The 22712-nt window shown below is 38.9% G+C and overlaps 2 protein-coding genes across 3 annotated transcripts; one reads left to right on the top strand and one right to left on the bottom strand.

The window, feature by feature from the left end:
• Positions 1-10: 10 nt before the first annotated feature.
• Positions 11-11265, bottom strand: LOC137948789 (uncharacterized). Of its 2 annotated transcripts, XM_068794960.1 has the most exons (5): positions 11045-11265; positions 10054-10135; positions 9328-9602; positions 1128-1363; positions 11-506 (listed from the first exon to the last, which is right to left on the bottom strand). In XM_068794960.1, exons 3-5 carry the CDS (start codon positions 9563-9565, stop codon positions 174-176), a joined length of 807 nt encoding a protein of 268 aa, XP_068651061.1. In that variant the 5' UTR covers positions 9566-9602; positions 10054-10135; positions 11045-11265; the 3' UTR covers positions 11-173. The 2 variants fall into 2 exon arrangements, with proteins under 2 accessions (XP_068651061.1, XP_068651060.1); XM_068794959.1 differs by lacking the exon at positions 10054-10135.
• Positions 11266-16940: 5675 nt separating this feature from the next.
• On the top strand, positions 16941-22353 carry LOC137947933 (uncharacterized). The gene is made up of 4 exons (XM_068793792.1): positions 16941-17906; positions 19121-19276; positions 19689-20375; positions 21042-22353. The coding sequence occupies exons 1-4, from the start codon at positions 17559-17561 to the stop codon at positions 22107-22109; spliced, it is 2259 nt and encodes a 752-aa protein (XP_068649893.1). The 5' UTR covers positions 16941-17558; the 3' UTR covers positions 22110-22353.
• The last annotated feature ends 359 nt before the right edge of the window (positions 22354-22712 follow it).

Genomic DNA, 22712 nt, shown 5'->3' with positions numbered 1-22712 from the left:
CACTTTCCCGTTATCACAAACACAACCCAAATAATCTATTATTCAATTATTTCCAATTACTTTCGCATAATAAAAAAGGAAAAGTAGTAAGAGTGGCAAAAGCAACAAGATTAGAGCTAAAATGGAAATGCATTCAAGCAGAGCAAGAACAAGGGGAGATACTAGTGAGTCTCTCAGTAATAGCGTGAACCAGAATCATAAGCACGGCCACCTGGATAAGGGCCTCTTGATTCAAATCCAGGATTTCGACCACCCATTGGAAACTGGGATCTTTCTTTGTAGGAAGAGTCGAAGTGACCAGGAGCAAAGCTACCAACAGGAGCTCCATAGCCATGAGGATCCGTGGGAATCATGCTGTTATTGGGAAAGTGGCTTAGTGCTGCTTGCTGGTACAAATGCTGCCGAGCTTGGGACTCTTGACGGAGGAAATCATCTCTGTGGCTTGCTTGACGCATCCGGACAGTCATTTGTTTTTCCTGGTACTGAGCATTGATTTCATTTATTCTCTGAAACAGAAAACATTATTTCCCATTATTTCAGCCTCAAGCACATAAAAATTTCTGTTCGTTTTTTTTCTCTTTTGGAACCCTCTCCTAACACACGCGCGCGCGCACACACACACAATAACAACAACAACAATAACAACAACAACAATAATAACAACAACAACAAAAACAGCAAAGCAAAGAGGCAACACAACGAAAGCAAACTGAGATTAAAAAAAAAAAAAAAAAAAAAATTGCCACTCTCAACACCCACACAGCAACACTATGGAGGCCTAGGGAAGAGGGACGGGGGCATCTTGGGGGTTCATAAAATCAAAAAGATGCTCATGACATGAAAATACTCAACTTTCAAGCCAAATGTAGATACTCTTCTATGTTTCACAAGCACAGGTAAAATATGGAACAAGCTAAAAATGGCTTCAAGAAAAGAATAAATACACTATTTAGCACTCAGAAGGCACCAATATTTCTAATTCAAAACTCATAAATCCAACACTTCCAAGCTGGTCTCTGATCCAATGAAAAATCTTCACAGGCAAAATGGCCATGATTTAATGTTTTAGCAGTTTCTTGGTTGGGAATGATAGATATGAGAGAAATAAATCAGGCTGCAAAGCTCACCTCCCTATGCCGTGCAATCTCTGCATCTTCTGCTTCCTGATGTTCCTTGATTAATTTCATGATCTCACCAAGAAATTTGTTTTCAAGACCTTCAATGGTCTGTGGCATGATAGCTTCCTCATACCCAACTTCCACATCCTTCTCATGGGATTGACCTCTTGGATCTTTGCTGCTCTGTTTCTCTATGCTAAGTTTTGAGTCTGGCCTCATAGAGCGAGGAACATCGCTCCCATGACCTACATCACAATATACACATCTTATTGCAAAGAATTTAGGCAATTTACATGTCAGAACTTTCTTATTTTGTGTATAAAAGAGAATAGCAAGAAAGATGTTAATAAAGAATTGCTATGTTGGTTTTTTTCTCAAGAAAAAAATTGCTACGTTGTTTTTTTTTTCATTATTTTTCATTTCATGGTTGTAGTTATTTGTTGGAATCATCAGAAAATTATTTATCATGATGCACATCTAGAAGAAACAATGTGAGGCTTTAAATTTGAAGATTGAGTATTTCAAAACACAAACGGACGGCACAACCACAAAACCTATTGATTACAAGCAAGAAACCTAACCACATGGTCCTACTGCCCATATTCCTCCATAAGAGTTTGCAGTCAGATAACACATGCTATGGACAAAAGTAGCACCTGAAATGTGACAACAGACATGACACATCCAAAGATGCATAATCTGTTGGAGGCCTTCCCCATCAGCTCATTCATTACATAAACTGGTCAGATTTTTCATAGATTTATAGAGAAGAAAACTCTAAGGGGGGGTTAGTCCACAATGAAGTGGAATGAATTCCCCCCGCATTACCTAGTTCATCCCATTTATGGTGTTAGTCCAGAATGACTTGACTTGAAGTGAGATAACACCATTTCATCTCCTCAGGCAAAAACGACGGAATTCTGTTTCCGCCCTTTTTTTCAAGTCATCCAATTACCACGAGCGATGGCGTCGCTTCTTCCCCCCCCCCCCCCCCCCCCCCCCACGCTCCATTTCCTTTCTCCTCTCCTCTCGCTCAGCCTTCGTCTCTGGACGAAAATTTTCGCCCGACTTTGTCTCTGCTCCTCTTGCTCGGCGCTCGTCTTCGTTCTCTGCTCCCTCTCTCTTGTTATCTCTCGTTTTCGCCCCATCTCCCTCTCTCGTCTCTTTCTCTCTCGGCCTTTCTCTTCCCTCTCCCTCTCTCGTCTCTTTCTCTCTCGGCCTTTCTCTTCCCTCTCCCTCTCTCGTCTCCCTCTCTCTTTTCCCTCTAGGCCTCCATCTCTTTTCACTCTCAACCTCCCTCTTCCTTCTTGTTCTCGCTCTTCTCTTTCCTCCTCCCCCGATTTCCTTTGATTTAACCTATTCCGGTTTCGATATCCTTCGATTTCCTTCAATCTTCTTCGATTTTCGACGGTTAGGCGTCGATTTCTTCCATTGGGCTTACATTTCCCCATTCGGCGGTGATTTCCCCCAAATTTCAGAAGGTAATCCGAAACCCTAATTTTTTTTTCAACTAATTTAGTTTTGTGTTTGAGTTAATTTTAATTTTTGTGCGTAATTTATCTTGATTGTGGCCAAATTAATTCCAATAATATCACATTCATTGAAGCTGTTTTTATCTTTCATAAACTTGTGATGAATTTTATTTCTTATACTGTTTATCAGCAAAATCTCTACACCCGTCATAGAAGTGACTTGTTCCGACTCTAAACATAACTCCCCTTTTATTAGTTGGTTTGTTACAGATTTGATTGTGCCCCAATAAATAATTTGGAAGAGTATTGACTAAGAGAACTGTAACGTTTCCCTGTTTGCTTTTAAAAAATTTATAAAATACTAAAAAATGGTTGCTGCAACCCCTATCTTAAAACCAGAGTTGGTAAAAAGAAAATTGGCCGGACTCTAAAATCTGAGATTTATATACGAATGGGCATATATCTTGGAGATAACATGGGGATGTAAGAAAGAGACTGTCGATAGGTACATACTCAGGAGAGTAAATCTGATGATGATATATATGTAGCAGTTTCAGCTACTACTCTTGGTATGAACCTTTAAAATCTGAGAGTATTGAAAAGGGGAAATTAAAGATCTGGAAAGTAAAATGCCCTGTAGAGAGATGTACTATGAAGATAATACTCAAAAAAATTTATTTTCTTCTTTTCTAAGATTTGAGAGTTGCACATAATAGTGGCCAGCACTTGATGGATCAAGAGCAGAAATCTGTTTTGCTACATATTGTCCTAACTTTATATTCTTAAGGAATTTGCAGGCGTGCCCACCACATTGTTACTTCTGGTTTTATTAGCATACTTTCAACAAACTGATAAGCATCTGTCAAGTACCCAGCTCGGCCTAGAAGAACTACCACACAATCATAATGTTGTTGACGAGGTTCTATGCCATGGTCTCTCTTCATGAAATGAAAATATTTCCATCCTTCTTCGACAAGATCTTAAATTTTATTTTTTTGTTGTTTTAACTGGAATTCTTACTGCATCCTATCTGTACGGAGGTCTTTTTTTTTTCTTAAAAAAGGCTTATTATCTTAATTAATAGTTATTCTCTTGAAAAATATATAACATCTGCTCTTTTTTTTTTGCAGAACAAATTTTGATGAAACCTTTGTTAGAACAGCAACTCCTTTCTTCAAACAAGTATCACGAGTGTTGTGCCAATTTCATTTTTAGGAAATATGTTATGTAACTCTTGACTCTTCTTTTTAAAGTTTTCTCTCTCTCTCTCTCTCTCTCTCTCTCTCTCTCTCTCTTAATCTGTTAAATCAGTCTCTCTGGCATAGGGCTTTTCTTCTGTCCCATTCTGATCATCCCCACCCCTCAAGCAGCCCCTTGAACGAAAGCACTTGTCATGTGAAAAAAGCTTCAGCTTTCCAATTGTCTGAAGATGGGCAAGGACTAATGAAGACCCTAAGATTTTGATCTGGTCTGTGGATTTTGTATTACAAATGAGCTCCATCTTCTGCTTTGACTTTTTTTAGGGTTTTAAATGGTTCTCCATCGATCGTTACAAACAAGTCGTCTCGCTTCAAGTTTTAATGATCGTGTTATTGTCATTTCTCACTCTGAGTTGCTTGCTCATAGGCGACAGGTTGGAGTCCAAAACCCTGGAAAGTGGGTGGTTAAAGTTATCTGTACCTTATTCATTTGCTCTCAATCTCAAGATATTTTGACATTCTTTCAGCATAATTTGAGTCCTTCCATCGCTTACCAAGTTGTTCAACACTTTAGAAGTCCTAAGCTTTCTTTGGACTTCTTCAATTTTACACGTACAACTGTCCAGTTGAAGCATATTTTTCCCAGTTATGCACTTCTGGTAAGAAGATTATGTCATAGAGGGCATTTAGATTCTGCCACTGACGTTTTTGATATGATGAAGGTTGATGGTCATTATCCTGATGGTTCAATATTGGGGGTCTTGGTAACATCCTTTGCACAGGTGGGTAAGGTAGATTTTGCTGTGGAATTAGTGCATCAAGCCCAGGCATACAAATATAAGCTTAGTTCTTATGTTTCTAATACTCTTTTGAATTACATGGTGAGAAGCAACCGGACAGCTGAAGCAGTAAGATTCCTTAGAGAACAAATGATGGAGCACTTTACTCTTGATACTTGCACATTTAATATTATTATTAAGGGATTGAATAAATCAGGAAATATTAGTGAGGCTTTTGAAATTTTTCATGAAATGGCAATTTTTGGTTGTCATCCAGATGCGATTACTTACAATGGTCTTATTCTAGGATTATTTCAAAGTAACCAGGCAGATAGAGTGTGCGGTTTATTGCAAGAAATGGGTTCTAAAGATACTTCAAAACCAGATTTTGTGACTTATACATCTATAATATCTGGTTACTTTGAAATAATCCTAAACAAGATCTTAAATAATTTATTCTAATCCCACGTAATTAGTATAATAATTTATAATAAATTGTAATCATTAATTGGTTTAATTATGCAATTTCTATAATTAATTAAACACTTAGGTTTATTTATTATATTCCCTTATGTTATTTTTTAATTTTTATTAATTTTAAATAATTTATTCTAGTCACACGTAATTAGTATGTTAATTTATATTGAATTGTAATCATTAATTGGTTAATTATCCAATTGCTAAAATTAATTAAACCATTATTTTTATTTATTATATTCCCTTATGCTATTTTGTAATTTTTAATAATTTTATATAATATATTCTAGTCACGTAATTAGTATATTAATTAATAATGAATTATAATCGTTAATTGGTTAATTATCCAATTGCTATAATTAATTAAACCATTAGGTTTATTTATTATATTCCCTTATGTTATTTTTTATTTTTTTAAAATTTTATATAATTTATTCATGTCACACGTAATTATTTTTTTAATTTATAATAATCTATAATCATTAATTGGTTTAACTATCCAATTTTTATCATTAATTAAACCATTATGTTTATTTATTATATTTTCTTATGTTATTTTCAATTTTTTATTAATTTTATATAATTTATTGTAGTCACACGTAATTATTGTTTTAATTTATAATAAACTATAATCATTTATTTAGAAAAGGACACTGAAATCTGTTTTCCAAGCACTAACACTGGAATCTATTTTCCAGCCACTTCAACTGGCCTGGACTAACACCCAAACATGACTTGAAGTGGAAACAATTCATCTCAGTTCAATTCAATTTTCCACTTCATTTCCACTTCATTGTGGACTAACCCCCCCTAAGTGTATGCCCATAAACTTCAATTTAAGCATTTGTCACACACTGATCTGCTGCTCTTGAAGCTCCATTTCTCCCTTTCAAGATTGAGAGGACAGTCTATGCTTTGCTTTCCATAGAAACTGGCTAAGATAGGTTCAAGTCAGAGTTTTATAAATCCATTTGGAATTTTATCAAGGACAACGTGTGTGGGATCTTCATGAATTTATGACCTAGGAACCAATAGCAAGACAATGGGATAGTTCTTTGTTGTCAAGCGCCTTCAGATCCATCAGCTTATCTAGCTCCTAAAAGTTGATTGCTAAAGTTGTAGTTAACTGGCACAAGCTTTTCCTGTCCTCAATTATTCATTAGTGTCAGAGTGTATTCATAAGGCCATTTAGATTCTTTACTTTGCCCTTGCAATACATGAGCCCATTGATCTTTCAAAAGAACCAAGCATCAAAGAGTTCTTGTAAGGAAAAGGTAACTGACCATGTCAGTTGAAAGTTACAGGATTTTATTCTTGAAGAAATAGGTTTTGGGAAGATATCGCAATTCTAGAGACTCATTTGTATTTACTTGGCCATATTCTTAGCCTTTTTTCTGAATAGTCACCTTTTTAGTCTTCATTAACGGTGTTGCTCATGTATATTTTTCATAGAGTTCTCGTGAGCTCTGTCAAGGTGTCTTCTCTCTTGCATGTTGTTACAACTTGTCATGAGGCTCCCCAAGACCAAAATTTCACAACTAAACAGCTCAGAGTGCTCCATAGACCTTCCTCTCCCCCAAATTTAGAAATCCCTGCCTCAGACGGTATGCTTTGTTTTAGAGAAATATTAGATCATCAATCTTAAGGCCAGCATGAGCTTTTCTCCAAGCAAAAAAAAAAAAAAAAAAATCAACAAATCTGGTCTCCAAGGCAGCTCACAGATGACCTTAAAGACTACATCATTGCCATCCTAAGGTAGAATTGGAAAAGCTTGGCTGTTTGCTGTGTCCAGAAGTTTAATCTATTGTAGAATAGACTGGTCCCCTGGTGGGACATCTTAAACTTAGTTTTGATGGGAGTACTAGAGGTAACCCCGGGGCCTATTGAAATTGGGGGTGTCATTAGAAACAATGAGGGTCACATTCTCCTCTCTTTTTGGGTCCTATTAGTACGGCTGACTCCACCAAGCTGAAGTGTAGGCTGCCCTCAAGGTATGCAGCTCTACCATGAAAACTTATCCCCAGCTATTGATCATTGAAGGTTATTCTCAAGTGCTGGTTTCTTGGGGCAGTGGTCATCTTGTGTCTCCCTAGAGATTTCATAGCTTCTCCCTTCACATTGAGGACCTGATGGCCTTTCTCAAAGTCCCTTGGAGTCGGTGTACTGTGCACAACAAATTCCATCTCTGATTCTCTTGCTACAGAGGGTATCAACCATCAACAACTTGTTGTCTCTTTGGGCCCTCCTAATTAATTCATTGTACCTTTATAATTATACACTCATTGTTTCTTTGTAATTTTGATTTTTTCTTCTTCTCTCTTTTTGGTTGTAGGGAGCTCTCTCCCTCCCTTTGCCTTTTTTCGATCTTTTAATAAATTCTTCACCATTCAAAATTTAAAATAAAAAATAAAAATCTGGCCTCCACAGTATAAGAATTCCGCTCACCATGCAGCATCTTAGTTTGTTGAATCCTCCTACTCCCCTCAGCCTATCTTGTCTTCACCCTTTATCCAATCGTCCCACAAAAATCCTTTAGTTTCCCATCCTCAAGGATTTTGCCATCTGGTTATCCTCAGAAAAACAAGCTCCTTCGCGAAATGTGTAGCCCTTACCTTGTCACATCTGTCCTCTCCAGACTTCCTCATCCCTTGCCCCACTAATGAGACCACAAAATTAGGCCATCAAGTACCACTTTGTCTGGTAAGTTTCTTCCTAGAGGTCTAAGCACCACATTATTAATTGGGTAGATCAGGGCATGAAACAAGCCTGTCTAGCCAAAAGATTGTGGCATTTTAGTATTAGGAAATCAGCTAGTTGAAGACAGAAGAAGAAAGCAATGTCTGAACCTTTCATGTAAGCTTTGAGGCAGTGACATAGAAACATGCACCTGCTCATCAATTACTACTCCTTCCCGGTTTGGGGCCCGATGTTGCTCACTTCAGTGTGCAAATTTGCATCCCATTCTTTAGTGTTTTGATAATTTAGTCCATCTATTGGCCCTTCTCAGGGAAAGGTAGGTTTCTTTGAAGAATTATGTTGGTTGGTGTCCCAATGGGTATTTGGAATGAAAGAAACCATGAGAAATTCAACGACAATGCCAAGTTGGCTGGTGGCATTACTGAGGAGATTGTCCATCTTAGTCTGTATGGGGTCAGCCTTCACCCCCAAGTTTATTGACTTCCTAGTTCAGTGATTCATTCTCCTTATCCTTGTAGCTTCCCTTCCACCGATCCCTGCCGCATCAATGAATTTCTTAAAACCTATTTTTTTTAGTAGTTCTCAGGTCAACTGTAGCCCATTGGTTGTTGAAAGTGTTATTCAAGGCAGCAGCTTTCTTATTCAGGTTCTTCATGTAGGGGATTTGACTATGACACAAATTTTGTCCCTTGTGATAACACACAAGAGGACCTTCTTTTTTGTCACTTCATGTTGAAAGTGACCTCAAGGTGGTCATTTGTTGGTGTTTTCATGATTCAATTCCCTCTTTGTGCTTTCTGTCATTCTTTGAAGAAATCCAAACCCTTGATCACCCTCTTTCTGTAACTTAGATGACCACCACAATCCACTAAACACGCTGCAAACTCTCTTGCATTTGCCTTAAGATAGTCCCTAGTTCTCTTGCTATCACTTGCCCTTAAGGGTTTTGGCTTTTATTATTCCAATTGTTTGCTCACTTCACTTTTCTTTAGCCTCTAGTTTGTAGGGTGTATTGTATTCTTTGGTCTTGAACTTAATGACTACTTAATAATTGAAGTGGAGCCCTCCAAAAGAGCGGCACCTACACAAATTTGTGTAATGGTGACTTAAAGAATATACTCCCTAGCTCCCTCCGCTGGGGACTGAACCAACACCTTTTTTTTCAAATAAAAGCAAGACCAATGTATTGTGTCATAAAGAAGCATTCATCCAATTTACAGAATTCAAAGTGGAATATTATTGCCCTCGAAATAGTTGGCAGATTCATTTCATAAAAATGAAACTGGCTAGCAATGAAATGCGTCACATCATATCTTGATAATATAGTACTGGTCTAACTGTCCCCCCCCCCCCCCCCCCCCCCCCCCCCCCCCTAATTAATGAATAAGGGCATCAAAAAGGGACATCTTTGAAACTCACTCAGATACTCATGACAACTCTAACCCAAACACAAGCCAAGTACACAGCTACCTACGCATTGTCTCAGCAGTCAAAGATAGAATCGCAATCCATGAGCATGTAAAAGACACCACAATACAGAGAAGAAAAGTTTCAACACAAAAGTAATGACCAAGGCCAAATTTACCTTCTTTATACGGGTGAGAAGGCAATTGATTTGACCCCCTGGGTCCATCCCGATCCCATTGCCATTGTCCTTCTGCTTTTGGAATCATGTATTTGGTTTCATCTTCTCCAGACAAAGCATCTTGCCGTCCTGGAAAAAGGTTTATCGCAGGGTTATGTTGCATTCTTTGGTTCTGCTGCATTTGACTGGCAACTAATTGATTCACACCAGCATCTGCATATTGTCCTTGACGTCTCATCTTTGCCACTTCACCAGAATGACCTACCCACTAACACCTAACAAGTACAAAAGTGACAACATGAGAGCCCCAACTATTAATAGCACATAAGCAAAAAGACAATATCCTACTAGTGGATTCTGAAGTGACGGTGTAATGTGAGCTTAACATTGATACCTACCAATCAACCTAGACTCTATTTCATTAAGTGCCAGCGAGTACACTATTTATGGGACCACCTCTGCACTTAAAATGCTCGCAAAAGAGACTTACATGGCATCCAATCAATGTGTTCTAAACTGCGGCTCATAACAATTGCTTGAAACAAACTAGGTTACCAAACAAGTTTTCTTTGAATGAGGCCAGTTGATGGCAAGATTTGACATAGACTGGAAAAGTGCAAATGCAGGTCAAGTGAACACAAAACTGCTCCAATGTGACTAAATCTAGGAGCTAGTTGCACTTTTTAAACTTAACTTGGTGCATGTGATATATATAGCTTACAACACCTCTGGAAATGATGAAATGGAAAGATCTCACGATTTGCTATGGGATAACTTATTGCATTTCCTGTGCCACATGTTGATTCCTCTGCAACAAAAACACAGTTTCATTTACTGATAGCTATTCACCTGCCTTTTACTAGAGAATTAAACATAGGTAAGACTAGACATACACCGTATAGTCTCTTTTACTCATTCGTCTATATGGAGAGCTATTCAGTAACAAAACATAAGATAACTCAAGATTCTAGAAAACTTAGAAACAACATAAACTACTTTCCTTGCTTGACCATATGAAACAAAATAACCCCAGGTCCTGCAGACTGAATTTCTGATTCAATGACCTCACGGGTATCCGAGGTTTTCTGATTGAGAGATCTTGGCTTCAAACCTCACGGGTATCAGACGTGTCTATGGGTGCTATTTTAACCAATCATTAAAGAAAATATTACATATTGAGCGGGATTGTGAGATCTTCGATTCAAAAGTCACGAGTATCAGAGGTGTCTTTGGGTGTTTTTTTTATCCAATCACTAAAGAAAATACTATATGTTGAGCTGGAATTTGCGGCACAAATACAACAAACCTCCCGACGTGGAAAAACTTACGGGAGCCAACTGACATTTTTTGGGTCATGATACAAGTGAATATCCCATGAGAGTATCAAAGTTCAGTCCCAATAAAAGCTCTCGCAATTTCTACAGGAAACTTCACAGCCCAGCGTACATTTAGAGAACACCGAAAGAGGTCCAAATACCATTTCGGCCGTCCTCGAACTCGAACAATGAATTACCATAGCGCGATTAAGACGAATCCACCACGCAGAAATCAAACATAAGGGGAAATTCTAGTAAGCATTTTGTCAAATGCCATACAGGCGAACCGGAGAGGTCATGCCTTCCAGGCACAGTCGGAACCCTATTTTAGCAAACCGCAAAAGGCTTCCGCATAATTACAAATGACTCGTAAACATGCGAATAAAATCTTGATAGCTTACCAGAAACTCGACTATGACAACTCTAACGCCTCCAGACCAGCTTCCATTGCAGAAAACAACTTCGATTGTTTGAAACTCTGAAGCTTCTGTACAGGACTGGCAGGGAATAAGCAGGACGAACGAAAGGTAGCAGAGAAAAGAGAGGATACCATGTACACGACGGGATATTGTGCAATTATAGAGGAGCTTGCGATTCACAGGAATAGCACAATTTCCCGAATCCCGACCTTCTTAGAATGTGGCAGTGGCAGGAAAGCTGCGCGATTAACGAGAGCTGGTTCGTTGTCCGATCCGCGTGGACTCGCTTTCTGTCTCGGTTGGTGACCCGAGGATTTGCAGTTCCTTTTGCAGTCTGCAGCCCGAGTTGACTCAGTTGCCGACTCGGTCATGTTCCCTTCCGTTACGTAATGGAAACCCGCTGCAATGCCGTTACATCGAGTTTCGATATGACGTTTTTAGGTTTTGTGTCGGCCGATACGATCTTTTCAACAGTTCTTTTGCGGAAATATTGACCTATATATCGGGTATCTATGTTTTTCACGTTTTTCCTCTCCTCTAGCGAAACATTGGCCTTAAAACGGAATTTATAAGGCCGATATAACCGATATATCGGCGGATACGAACGTTTTCTACTTTTTCTCGTTGCTCGAGCGAAACATTCGCCTTCGACATGGCCACGTTGAAGTATCGAAACCAGCGAAGTGGCGGTGGCTTCCAGCTCTCTTTTGACGACGGTTCTACCCGCTTTCGATCTTCTCCCTACTGTTACGAACAATTTTTGGGGTGGCAAAACCCTATTGTCGAAGTTTCTGAAAATTTTAACTAGCTCCACGGAACCCATACTCCCCGCTGTGAGTTTCCTACTTCATGACCGAAGGAAAGACTACCTGTGAACTAACAAGTCCTTCGTCTCCGTTTAACATCGTAAAGGGTGCATTGGATATCTAAAATCCGGTGCGTAGTGGAGCGTACAGTAACGCGGGGAATATATAAGCATTACTGTTACGCGGTTATCAAACATTATCCTCGGGGCGGTGATGAAGACGACGACGCCGGAATCAACCAGCTTTCTTCTACGTACGAAACACTAAAAACCCGCTCGAGGAAAACTCCTCTACTTCTTGTCTGGGCTTTACCTGGACGCCGCAGAAATCCATTCCGCCTACATTCAATTTTGAAGGCACTACACTTGAGTACGTGTTTTTTTTGTTTTTTTTTTTTTATTGTTTTACGGGTTGCACGACTATGCAGATTTGGTGCTTGTTGAAATACGTCTTCCGCTATTTTCATACAAGCTCCTTTCATCATCTTTTCTAATGAATTTGTAAGTAGTTTGTGCCTTTTAAGTTATCTTAAGGATATTAATTTATGTCAAATTAAGGTCTGCTGCTTGTTAAATCGTGTGGTTTCTTTGTGACCACTATTTTTTTCCCTATAGAAATTTTCTTTCTTTTCCATCCTGATGTTTCCTTCTTCGTGTATTCCCCTACCCTGTTTAAAACCCATGAACCTTGCTGTATCTCTAATTATCTCACTGGTTTGAGCATGAGAACATTCTAGCTTCACTTTTTTTATCTTTACTGTAATTAGTGGACTTCTAGTATTACATCTCTTGATATATATAAGTTCATCGCTTGTGCAGTAAAACTATTGAGTTGTTTCTGTTGGAAGCCTGAATAACTGGCTGTTTTAGCACTTTCATGCCTTTATGATGTTATAGTTTACTTCTTGTCTAGAAGTACTTTTCAGTAGCCATAGAGCGTAAGGGAGTAGTCAAAAGTCCATTAATTTTTAGCCATGTGAAGAGCTAGTCTCTGGGAGACTGAATTGGTTATCTATGGTTGTTTATACTTCTTGCATCTCAACAAAGTCACACTGATTGAATTTTGGCATCAGAAATATTCCACAATGATCTCACCTACCTATGACAATGTTGATTGGGAAATTGAGCACTTCTAACTGCATCATATAGACAAGTATTAACATGTTTACACTTATGTGACATACATACAAAGTAGTTTAGGATGCCATTCTGTAAAACAGTAAATTTATCGCTGTGACGCATCTCTCTCCTTGCTGGTACTCCTCCTCCATCTTTATTTACCTTCTTAATTTACAGCCAGCAATTATCCAGTTTCCCTCTTGATCTGACAGCTGCTAAAAGCCCCTCACTTTGGAGCCATACTTCCAAGAGAAAGAGAATGGAGGGAGGAGAGGGTAAAAAAGAAAGAGGTAGAAGTGAAAAGAAGAAACAAAAGAAAAAGGCAAAATGGGAATTGAAAAAGCTTAATTTTTATTTTCACTCTTTCCTTATTCTGATGTATTGTGATCATGTCATTCAAGGTCCATGTCATGCGTGAAAATCCACACATCATCCATATGCCTACAGGTAGCATTTTCTTTAGGTGTTGGTAGGTCAGTTTTTTCAGCGAGCTTCTTCGTTTTGGGGTTGGCCAAATGGATCCCTTTGTTCCCTCTGATCTTGCATTTGGCCATTTTCTTTTCTCCCCATAATTTTTTTAAACAATTATAAAAAAATGTGACTGATAGTGAAGAAAAATGGCAGTTATGAAATCCTCGGAAAGAAAAAAAAATTGATATGAACATCCTAGCTTGCAATACTAGCAATACTCTCTAAAATTAGTGGTATTTATTGTAGAATATTCAACACAGAAACTTTGAATAGCTTAATGTCGATGCATATCTATTATGAAACCTATTCAATTTGTTGTCAGAAAATGAAACCTATTTAGTATTCAAGAAAATTCTTGAAATCTATTCGTTAAATGACTGTAAGAGAAGCTTGAGGTATAGGGTTGGCAATGAAATGTGCAGTTTTCACCTTAACACATATTTCTCTCCTAAACAATAAGTATGAAATTCAAATATCATGTAATCAATATATTCACCATTACTTCATCTACTCTTGAAAGTCCAAATTTTACCTTATTGTCTATCGTGATAAATTAAGACTATTTGCCTTTTCTTTGATGCGATCATTTTATGGGGATATAATCGCTGGTTTGTGTGTTTTCTTTATGTTAATCACAAGGTTGGACATGTTATTCAGACAAAACAACATGAATTTTGGAACGAATCGGATCATGGTGAGAAGTCGAAGGATGCCTTCCACAAGTGATAACCATGTAGAGGACAGCAGTGTGAATGAGAGCCTCATTCCATTTCTTCAAGCCTGAAAGATTATCGAAAATTTTATGTGCTTGTTTAAGCTGCAGGCACCTTCATTAGAAAAAGCAAGGCTGTTTGAAGCAAGACCTATTCTATCAGCTATTATCCCAATGAGAATGTCTACATTATAATTCAAAAGCAAGCCTAGTTTTGTGGTTTCCCTTATGTTTCATCCATTTTTGCTAGGGTTAGCATTAGAGAAATCAAAAAAGAAAATACTGGAAGACATTCAATTTCAAATAGAACGTTAGGCTGTGGGAGTTGTAAGTCATATCAAATTTAGGTTTGCATGGTTCATGTGAAGCGATGTTAGGAAAAGCTTTTGTTCAAATTTGCTGGTATTGAACTATATACCAAAATCATGTCCTTTCCGATTAGGTTAAGTCCTTTTTATGAATGAGCATCGCGTGTCAATATTGTTGCTTACCGAATGGTGTTTCCTTGGTGCTTTTTCTGATTCCTTTAAATGGAAGCCAGCTTCTGTTATTTATCATGCTTTAGTTTTCCCTTTCTGAGGACAGTCCATGTCTGCTCCATCTTAAGTAGTCATAAAGAGCTAATTCTTACTTGTTGTTATTTTTTATTTTTATTTTTTGCTGGTTGTTCCTCATTTTCCTATCCAACACCATGTGGGGTGTGAATTATGTTGTTCAGTGATTTTGTTTCTGATAACAAGTGCTGCCAGTGAACGATCTACTTTGGCTTCTTTGTTAGATGGAGGAGACAGGGAGGAGTGCTTCGATGGGCATGCCTGTATTAGATAGCTTCCACAAACTATTCAAGTGACCGAGTTCAACTGACGTTATTATTATGTATGGAAAGCAATGAATACTGGAAGGCGTGGATCCCAAATGAGCACCAGCACTAAAAGAAAATACATTGGCCAGATATAAATGAATTCAGACACTGCATTTAGTCTTCAACTGTTGAGAGGAAATTGCTTATTAATACTGATTTACCCATCAGATCAGTGTTTTGTTATTTGACTAAACCCATTAGACGAGAGTAGATGGAGTTCATCATGGTAAAATCCCAGGAGAAGCACATAAGTCTTTCTTGATATCAAGATTAACTGATTTAGTGTCATTCTTTCTCCGAGTAGGACCCAAGACAGGAAGAAGACATGGGGCACCAAATCTCCAAACGCAAATTCGAAAGAAGGATGCCAAGCCAACGGCATGGAGAAGAGAAGGCACTTTCCATGGTAGAGAAGCCCAAGTTGCAGAACTGTTTTCGTTGTCATTGTTTGTGAATAGAACAAGGACCAGCCCCGCTGTTACAGCAGAGTGTGGTAGCTGTCTGGGGAGCAGAGGAATGTCACTTTCTGTACATGTTTCGTTTTTTTGAAAGTGTCCTTTACTGGTGGGTTGGTCATCAATTTGATTCCCTCTGTTAATTTTGAAGGTTATTTCGCTCCAAATGACTCTTTTTCTCCCCATTTGTCTCCTCCTCATTCATTCCAGCCAGTGATATTTACAGTGGACGTCCAACAATTGATTCTTTTCTGATCTTGTAATTTTTACAGATAAGGCGATGTGTTAAATAAATCGCCATTCATATGTGGGACATTTGTTTTGTCAAATGTGGTTCAGTCTTCATGCCTCCTTATTATGTCCCCCACCAGCACTCTTTGTGGCTCTCTTTCTTTCTCCCTCTCTCTTTTTTTTGAGCTTTGCAGTTGCAGGTTTTGACTCATTCTGTGGCTCTAGTCCCAGTTTTCATTCAACCAAGGGACCACCATGACTCCTGCCCCTTACAACATCATTCAGGTTTACCCATTTGTTGATAGAGTGGTAATTTTGTCATAAAACAAAAAGAAATTAAGAAAGTATCATAATAGTGAAGTAAGGGTTGTCTTATGTCACCTCATTGCCATTACAGCCTCTTAATGTTATCTATTTTTTTCCTCTTTGTAAAGTAGGATTAAGCAACGGCTTTGGCGGCGTTAATTAGTTTTGAAATGACTTTTTTATCCACTCAAATCCCATTCCATTATCTAAGATCGAAATTTCCAATAAATCGGCAATATTTCTCTCGAGCAAACATTTGGTTAAGTACGTTTCCGTAATTTTGCATCTTGCTTAACACAAGCAACGCCGTCAAGCCAGGCTGGGTCTTTCCATTTTTAATTTTTTTATATTTTGTCTCGAATATCGACGTCGATATAAAAATCATCCAGAATCCTAAGTTGCCACGTGGCATCTTCTGCCCTCGTATTCTTCTCGTTATTTTTTGTTTCGGAAAATTTTAGGATAAAATTAAAATACCCGTAATTCGAATCTCGCTTTATCCTTTTTTCTGGAAGTCATCGCTTGACTACTCACGTGGGTGTGGGACCGGACCGAGTTTGATTCGACCGGGTTAGACCTAATAAAGAGTGGGTTCGGAGAAAGTCAGACAAAACCTTTTCCTTCCCTATTAAGTGTTCCATTAAACCGGAACCGGTTCGAATAACTCTACTTTCCAGGTCAACTAAGGGCGGCCATTATCAACTCCAGTCTCTCCTCTGTCCTTTCTCTGGAATTTAACCTAACCTCGGTTAATTACTCGGGGTTAGAGCAGAGCTCTGTTAGGGTTAAAGCAGAAAAGCGAAAAGCGAGAGAGAGAGGAGAGCGCAGAGTGGATGAAATTTCGTGGCCGGCGTTGAGAAATTATTATTTATTACTGCGGTTTTTTGTTTATTAATGGTCGCTGTTGTCTTCTCTTTCCTGGAGCCGTGCCTCTCGCGTCTTACCTTCTCAGATTTCGGCCCTCCGGCCGTATATTTGATGATACGAATCCGCATCGCTTTCGCATATTCTTCCTCATTTCGTATTGGAGCTTTCGGACTTTTCATCGGAGGAGTTTTGTAGGGAGGTCGACGGTCGTTTTTTTGTTCCTCTTCCGTTCTTTTTGGAAGGGAGGAGGCCATTTCTGAGGTTGCTGCCGATTTTGAGCGCCTCTGGCAGATTTTCGTTGTTTTTTTCTCGCGAGAATTTGAAGGTTTTTGCGGTTACGAGTCTTTTCTGAGGAGATATTTGGTGATGTGCTGATTGCTACCTGTTTGGAGTTTTCCTTTTTGCTGGAGGAGCTCTTTTTTTTGGATTGCGGCGGACGTTAGGCTTTTTCGGTGAGTGATATTTGAGGAGTTTACCGGATTTCGGACCTTTTATTGCCTGAGATTCTTGAAAGCGCCGGAGCATATCGAGTTTTTCCGGTCGAATTTTCCGAGTTCGCGTTTGGATTCCGAGGTTGCTTGAGGTCTCGATCTTCGTGTGGGGAGCGAAATTGAGTTTTATAGAGATTTGGTGGAGGATCTCGTCCGATTGTTGAGGTCGACGCTGCAATGGTGGTGAAGATGATGAGATGGCGGCCTTGGCCGCCTCTCTTCTCCAAAAAGTTCGAGGTGAAGCTCGTTGTCTTGCGGATGGATGGGTTTCATCATCTGCTTCCGCAGGAGGAGCCTGAGAAATCACCGGAGATGCCAAGATTAATGGCCGAGGTCCGATGGAAAGGTCCGAAGATTGCTTTGAGTTCATTGCGACGCACGGTGAAGAAGAATTTTACCAAAGAGGAGAGCCTTATGAACGACGGCTCTGTGGAATGGAATGAGGAGTTTCGTAACGTCTGCAACTTTTCTGCTCATAAGGAAAACGCATTTCTCCCTTGGGAAATCGTCTTCTCCGTTTTTAACGTAAGTCTGGTGACAAGTATCTCTGTTTTTATGTTTTCTGGACCTCGAGTGGATGCAAAATTTTCGAGTTTGTGTGTGCATTGTTATTTGATTTGGTTAGATGCGGTTCGTCGTATCGGATTTTTGGTGATGCTGATCACGTTTCTATTTTATGAGGTCTTTTCCCTAGACTTTGACTATGAGAAGATATTTATCACCAACTTTAGTATCTCTTGTTTTACTTCGCAGAATTACAGTAAGTTGTGTTGTGTATTTTTGTGGAGAGAGATATAAATAATTTTTTTTTTTATTTTGCACTTCGAGATTCGAGGATTTCTTAGTTCGGTGCTGCACGATTTTGTCCTTTATTGAGCTTCCGTTTTTAGTTCAAAAGTCATTTGGTTTATTTGTTTGTTAAAGAATCGTTCTACTTATTTGTTGACCTGCTAACTGACTTGAACATGAACCCGAGTTGTTAGCATCGTTGTTGTGCATATCACTTCAAAATGTTCGCTCGATTTTTTTTACTTCTTTATTCAACAAATATCTCCGATTAAAAAGTTCATTTAGTCTTGGCCCTCCTCCTGGCCTGGGAGAGTTTTTTTATTGAATGTTGGATTATTTAGTTTCAAGTTCTTTCTTTGTCGGAATTTATATCATTGTTGTTTATTTAACTTCTTTTTTTCTTATTAGATGTTATGTTATGATATGTTCTTTGAGAGTTTTCTATAGATGTTGGAACCTTTAGTTATCTAGTTTTTTCTTCTTAGAAATTTTTATAGTTATCATTTTTTTTTCTTTTCCGTATTGCATAATATATTGGAAGCATTTCTATTTGGGCCAAATCTAGAGATTTTTCCTGCTAAGGGTGTTATCAAATAAATTATTGTAGGCTTCATGTATCGGGAAAGCATTAGTCAACTTGTTTCTCAAATTTGCCCCTGCCTGGTGCCACTTGCAGTTTCACTTGTTTTGATAGATCTTTGCTTCAGAGATAGCATTGTGGTAGTTTCTTTAGGCAGTAGTTATTCTTTCTCTCGTCTGTTTCTCCAACATCTGGTTGTCATGCAATAGTAACTTCTATTGGAACCTTGATGAGTTGGTTTTCTCTAATGCTTCTCTTAGAGATATGTTTTGACTGCTGATCAGGAAATTAAGTCATTTCCCTAGCATTCTGCTTCTTGAATTTTACAGCATATGGAAGACTCCCAACCTTATATTGTGTTTTGCTTCAGGGAATGAACCAAGAACTGAAGAACAAGGTCCAAGCCATTGGCACGGCTTTACTGAACCTTGCAGAGTTTGCAGTATCAGCTGAAAAAAAGGAGCTGGAAATAGACATTCCTGTGTCCCTTGTTGGCGTCTCCTCTGAACCTCTTGCCAGTCTTCATGTATGTGTCTCCTTTGTCTGGTGTATTATTGATTGTAGCACTTCTTGTTGATATGATATTTGGACTCTGGGAATTTTCCATGCATTTGTTGATCACTGCAGCTGTAATGCATTCAAAACATTTTATTTTTTTGAAGAAGTCATTTAAAGCAAATATAATAATTGCTTCTATAGTTGCATCCAGTGATCCTCATCACCTTTTGAAACACCATGATATATGAAAATTACATTTCAGTATCAGGGAATGGGAAATTTTGTATCTGCACTTCAGGCACCTGGTTTCTGTAACATTACTTTTGTGTCAATGGATTCATTTTGAATATTTTGGATTTCTCAGTACAATTGATTTATGGCAATTTTGCTCTCTTTGGTAAAAATCCAAACCCTTAGCTTGATGTCTTTTTCCGTTGCAGTTGGCTCTTAGCTTCTTAGAAATTAGGACTGCACAGGACTCACCTGAGACAGTTCAAAGAGCAATTGTGGCTGTCCCATTTTCACCTCCAGCTGGAGATGTTACTTCTTCCGAGAAAGATGAGCTTTCTGCTCTTAAAGCTGGTTTGAGAAAAGTGAAAATCCTTACTGAGTTTGTATCAACTAGTAGGTCTAAGAAAGCCTGCTTTGAGGAAGAGGGTAGCGAGGGACGGTGTTCTGCCAGAAGTGAGGATGCTGAGTACACGTATCCATTTGATACTGACTCGCTTGATGAACTCGATGAAGGAGAATTGGAAGAGGGAAAAGAAGGCTCTAGTTTTAGGAAATCCTTCAGTTATGGCACATTAGCATCTGCAAATTGTATGGGTGGATCCTTCTACTCTGAAATGAGGATTAATGGAGGAAATGAGGACTGGATTTACTACAGCAACCGAAAATCAGATGTTGGTTGTGTAAATGCAGAAGAGGCATCATCCACCCCTGAGCAGTCCAGATTGCAGGCTTCCAAAAGGGGCATCCTTTCTTGGAGGAAGAGGAAATTGAATTTTAGGTCTCCTAAAGCTAAAGGAGAGCCTTTGCTGAAGAAAGCTTATGGAGAAGAGGGTGGGGATGATATTGATTTTGATCGCCGGCAATTGAGCTCATCTGATGAATCTTTTGCATCAGGAGTAAGTACTTTTATCACTTTATGTTTGTACCTCGTCTCTTTCTGAAGTGTTTGATAGGTTAATCTTCAAAGAAAAATCCTTGATTTTGTTATCTGTAATATTCATTCGATGACCTAAGAACTATTGATGCTTTAATGAAAGAATTATTAAAAAAATTCAAATAGGACTTCATGCATATATGCTATATCAATTAAACCATCTCGCTTACAGTCAAGTGTCCCAGTTCTTCTTAGGTTATTGGAAATTGAATTTAACATTATGCCTATTACTCACATTTTGTTGCACAGCATCAAAGCTAATTCTTGGTGTCTTGACCAAGCTGCCGTTGAAATTTTTGCCTGAGAAAGTCAGGTTACAAAACTTGGAATGCCATATTAAATTGTCTCCACATTTCATCAAAAGTAGGAGGTTTTTATGTGGTTATCTGGTTTCTATTTGTTTCTTGAGTATCAATTTTTTATCCAGATAATCATTATTTGGGTTGCATTAAGGATTAAGGATTAAGTATTGAATGTTAAGAATTATTGAGTTGCTGTTTTGCTCTTGTAAAATGTTATCTTTTGTATGCCTGCATGATTTGACTGTCTTCAGTTTCGATTTTCCAATATACCATCTTGTCAAGAGGTGAATCATAAGAACATGAGCTGAGCAATTTTGTTTTGTCAGTGGCACAAGGCAGATGATGATGCAGGAGCAAACCGATCCTCAGTATCAGAGTTTGGAGATGACAGCTTTGCTGTAGGTAGTTGGGAGCGGAAAGAAGTAATAAGCCGTGATGGTCATATGAAGCTGTCAACACAGGTGTTTTTTGCTTCCATTGACCAAAGGAGTGAAAGGGCTGCTGGGGAGAGTGCCTGCACCACTCTTGTTGCTGTTATAGCTGACTGGTTCCAAAGCAACAGGGACGCATTGCCCATAAAATCCCAGTTTGACAGCCTAATCAGAGAAGGCTCACTTGAATGGAGAAACCTGTGCGAGAATGAAATTTATAGAGAGAGGTTCCCTGACAAACACTTTGACCTTGAGACTGTTCTCCTGGCAAAAACTCGACCACTCTCTGTGGTCCCAGAGAAGTCCTTCATTGGTTTTTTCCACCCAAATGATGGGATGGATGGTGGGTTCGATTTCCTTCATGAGGCCATGTCTTTTGACAACATTTGGGATGAGATCAGCCGAACAGGATCCTCTTGCCCCATGGGTGCCAATCCTCAGATATACATAGTGAGTTGGAATGATCATTTTTTTGTACTAAAAGTGGAGGCAGAAGCTTTCTACATTATTGACACACTGGGAGAGAGGCTTTATGAAGGATGCAAGCAGGCGTACATATTGAAGTTTGATCAGAACACGACAATCTCTAAATTGCTAAACAAAGGGAAGGCCGGTGAGGAGGAGAAACCGGAATCTGACCCTGGAAATCAGGCAGTTGTGGCTGGAGTGAAAGAGTGTGAGGAAATTGAAAAGAGTAAGGAAGGAGAGGAGGTTGTGTGCCAAGGGAAAGAGGCATGCAAGGAGTACATCAAGAACTTCTTGGCGGCTATCCCCATTAGAGAATTACAGGTAGATATAAAGAAGGGGTTGTTGTGTTCAACGCCTATCCACCACAGACTGCAAATTGAGTTTCATCTAACAGAGTTTACTCAGCCAATGGTAAGTTCACCTGCAACAAACCTTGGCATTGAGACTGAGACGACGACGACGACGACGACAACGACAACACTAACTTGGGAATGAAGATTTAGTGTATAAATTAAAAGGGTAGTGTGATTATTGGGAAATTTTTGGTTTGTTTGGGTTACGAGGGTCTATTAATCTGGAGAGAGTGGGTGTGGATGCAAAAGGACCTTTTGTCATTTTGTGTGTTGTGTGCTATGGGAGCTTGTTTGCTGTAAATGACCTTCTCCTAACTGTGTAATTTGATATACAAAAGTTTAAACACTTGTACCGTGTCTTGATAGTGGATGTATTCACTCTTAAATGTAATCATGACGGGCAAGGGATGTGATAGAAAAGGACTGCTTTGGGCGAGCGTGCAACACGGGTTAGCCAAACTATAAACCCCCGTGGCCCGACCGCAGGAAGCTGCGGCGAAGAGCCGCAATGAAGAACGACCGTTGAGGGAAAAACAGAGACCAATCATTATGATTAGGCAAATTGCGAAAGGCACCTTAAAGAGGAATTGTTATTTTAAAGAAGCGACAAAGGAATCTCGAACTTCTGACCGCGGAAAGCAGCTTTGTATTTAAAGAAATCTGTTTGTCGTCGCTGTAAGCCTCCATGAAAACAACTTGCCACAGGTAAGTATGAAATTTTAATTATTTCATAAAATAGTTAAAT

The sequence above is a fragment of the Aristolochia californica genome, unplaced genomic scaffold (assembly GCF_029961685.1).
Source record: "Aristolochia californica isolate CCGP_79_NKW_82.1479 unplaced genomic scaffold, dmAriCali1.0.hap1 SCAF_13, whole genome shotgun sequence".
Classification (NCBI taxonomy): Eukaryota; Viridiplantae; Streptophyta; class Magnoliopsida; order Piperales; family Aristolochiaceae; genus Aristolochia; species Aristolochia californica.
This window is presented reverse-complemented; position numbering and strand designations above follow the sequence as displayed.

Bases quoted from the DNA above. Each gene is read 5' to 3' on its own strand.
- LOC137948789 (XM_068794960.1), bottom strand. From the start codon at position 9,565: ATGAGACGTCAAGGACAATATGCAGATGCTGGTGTGAATCAATTAGTT. The intron at 1,364-9,327 runs GTAAATTTGGCC...ATTGTGATGTAG, and splicing joins TTCTCACCCGTATAAAGAAG to GTCATGGGAGCGATGTTCCT. The intron at 507-1,127 runs GTGAGCTTTGCA...TTTCTGTTTCAG, and splicing joins AGATTGCACGGCATAGGGAG to AGAATAAATGAAATCAATGC.
- LOC137947933 (XM_068793792.1), top strand. From the start codon at position 17,559: ATGGTGGTGAAGATGATGAGATGGCGGCCTTGGCCGCCTCTCTTCTCC. The intron at 17,907-19,120 runs GTAAGTCTGGTG...GTTTTGCTTCAG, and splicing joins TCGTCTTCTCCGTTTTTAAC to GGAATGAACCAAGAACTGAA. The intron at 20,376-21,041 runs GTAAGTACTTTT...TTGTTTTGTCAG, and splicing joins ATGAATCTTTTGCATCAGGA to TGGCACAAGGCAGATGATGA.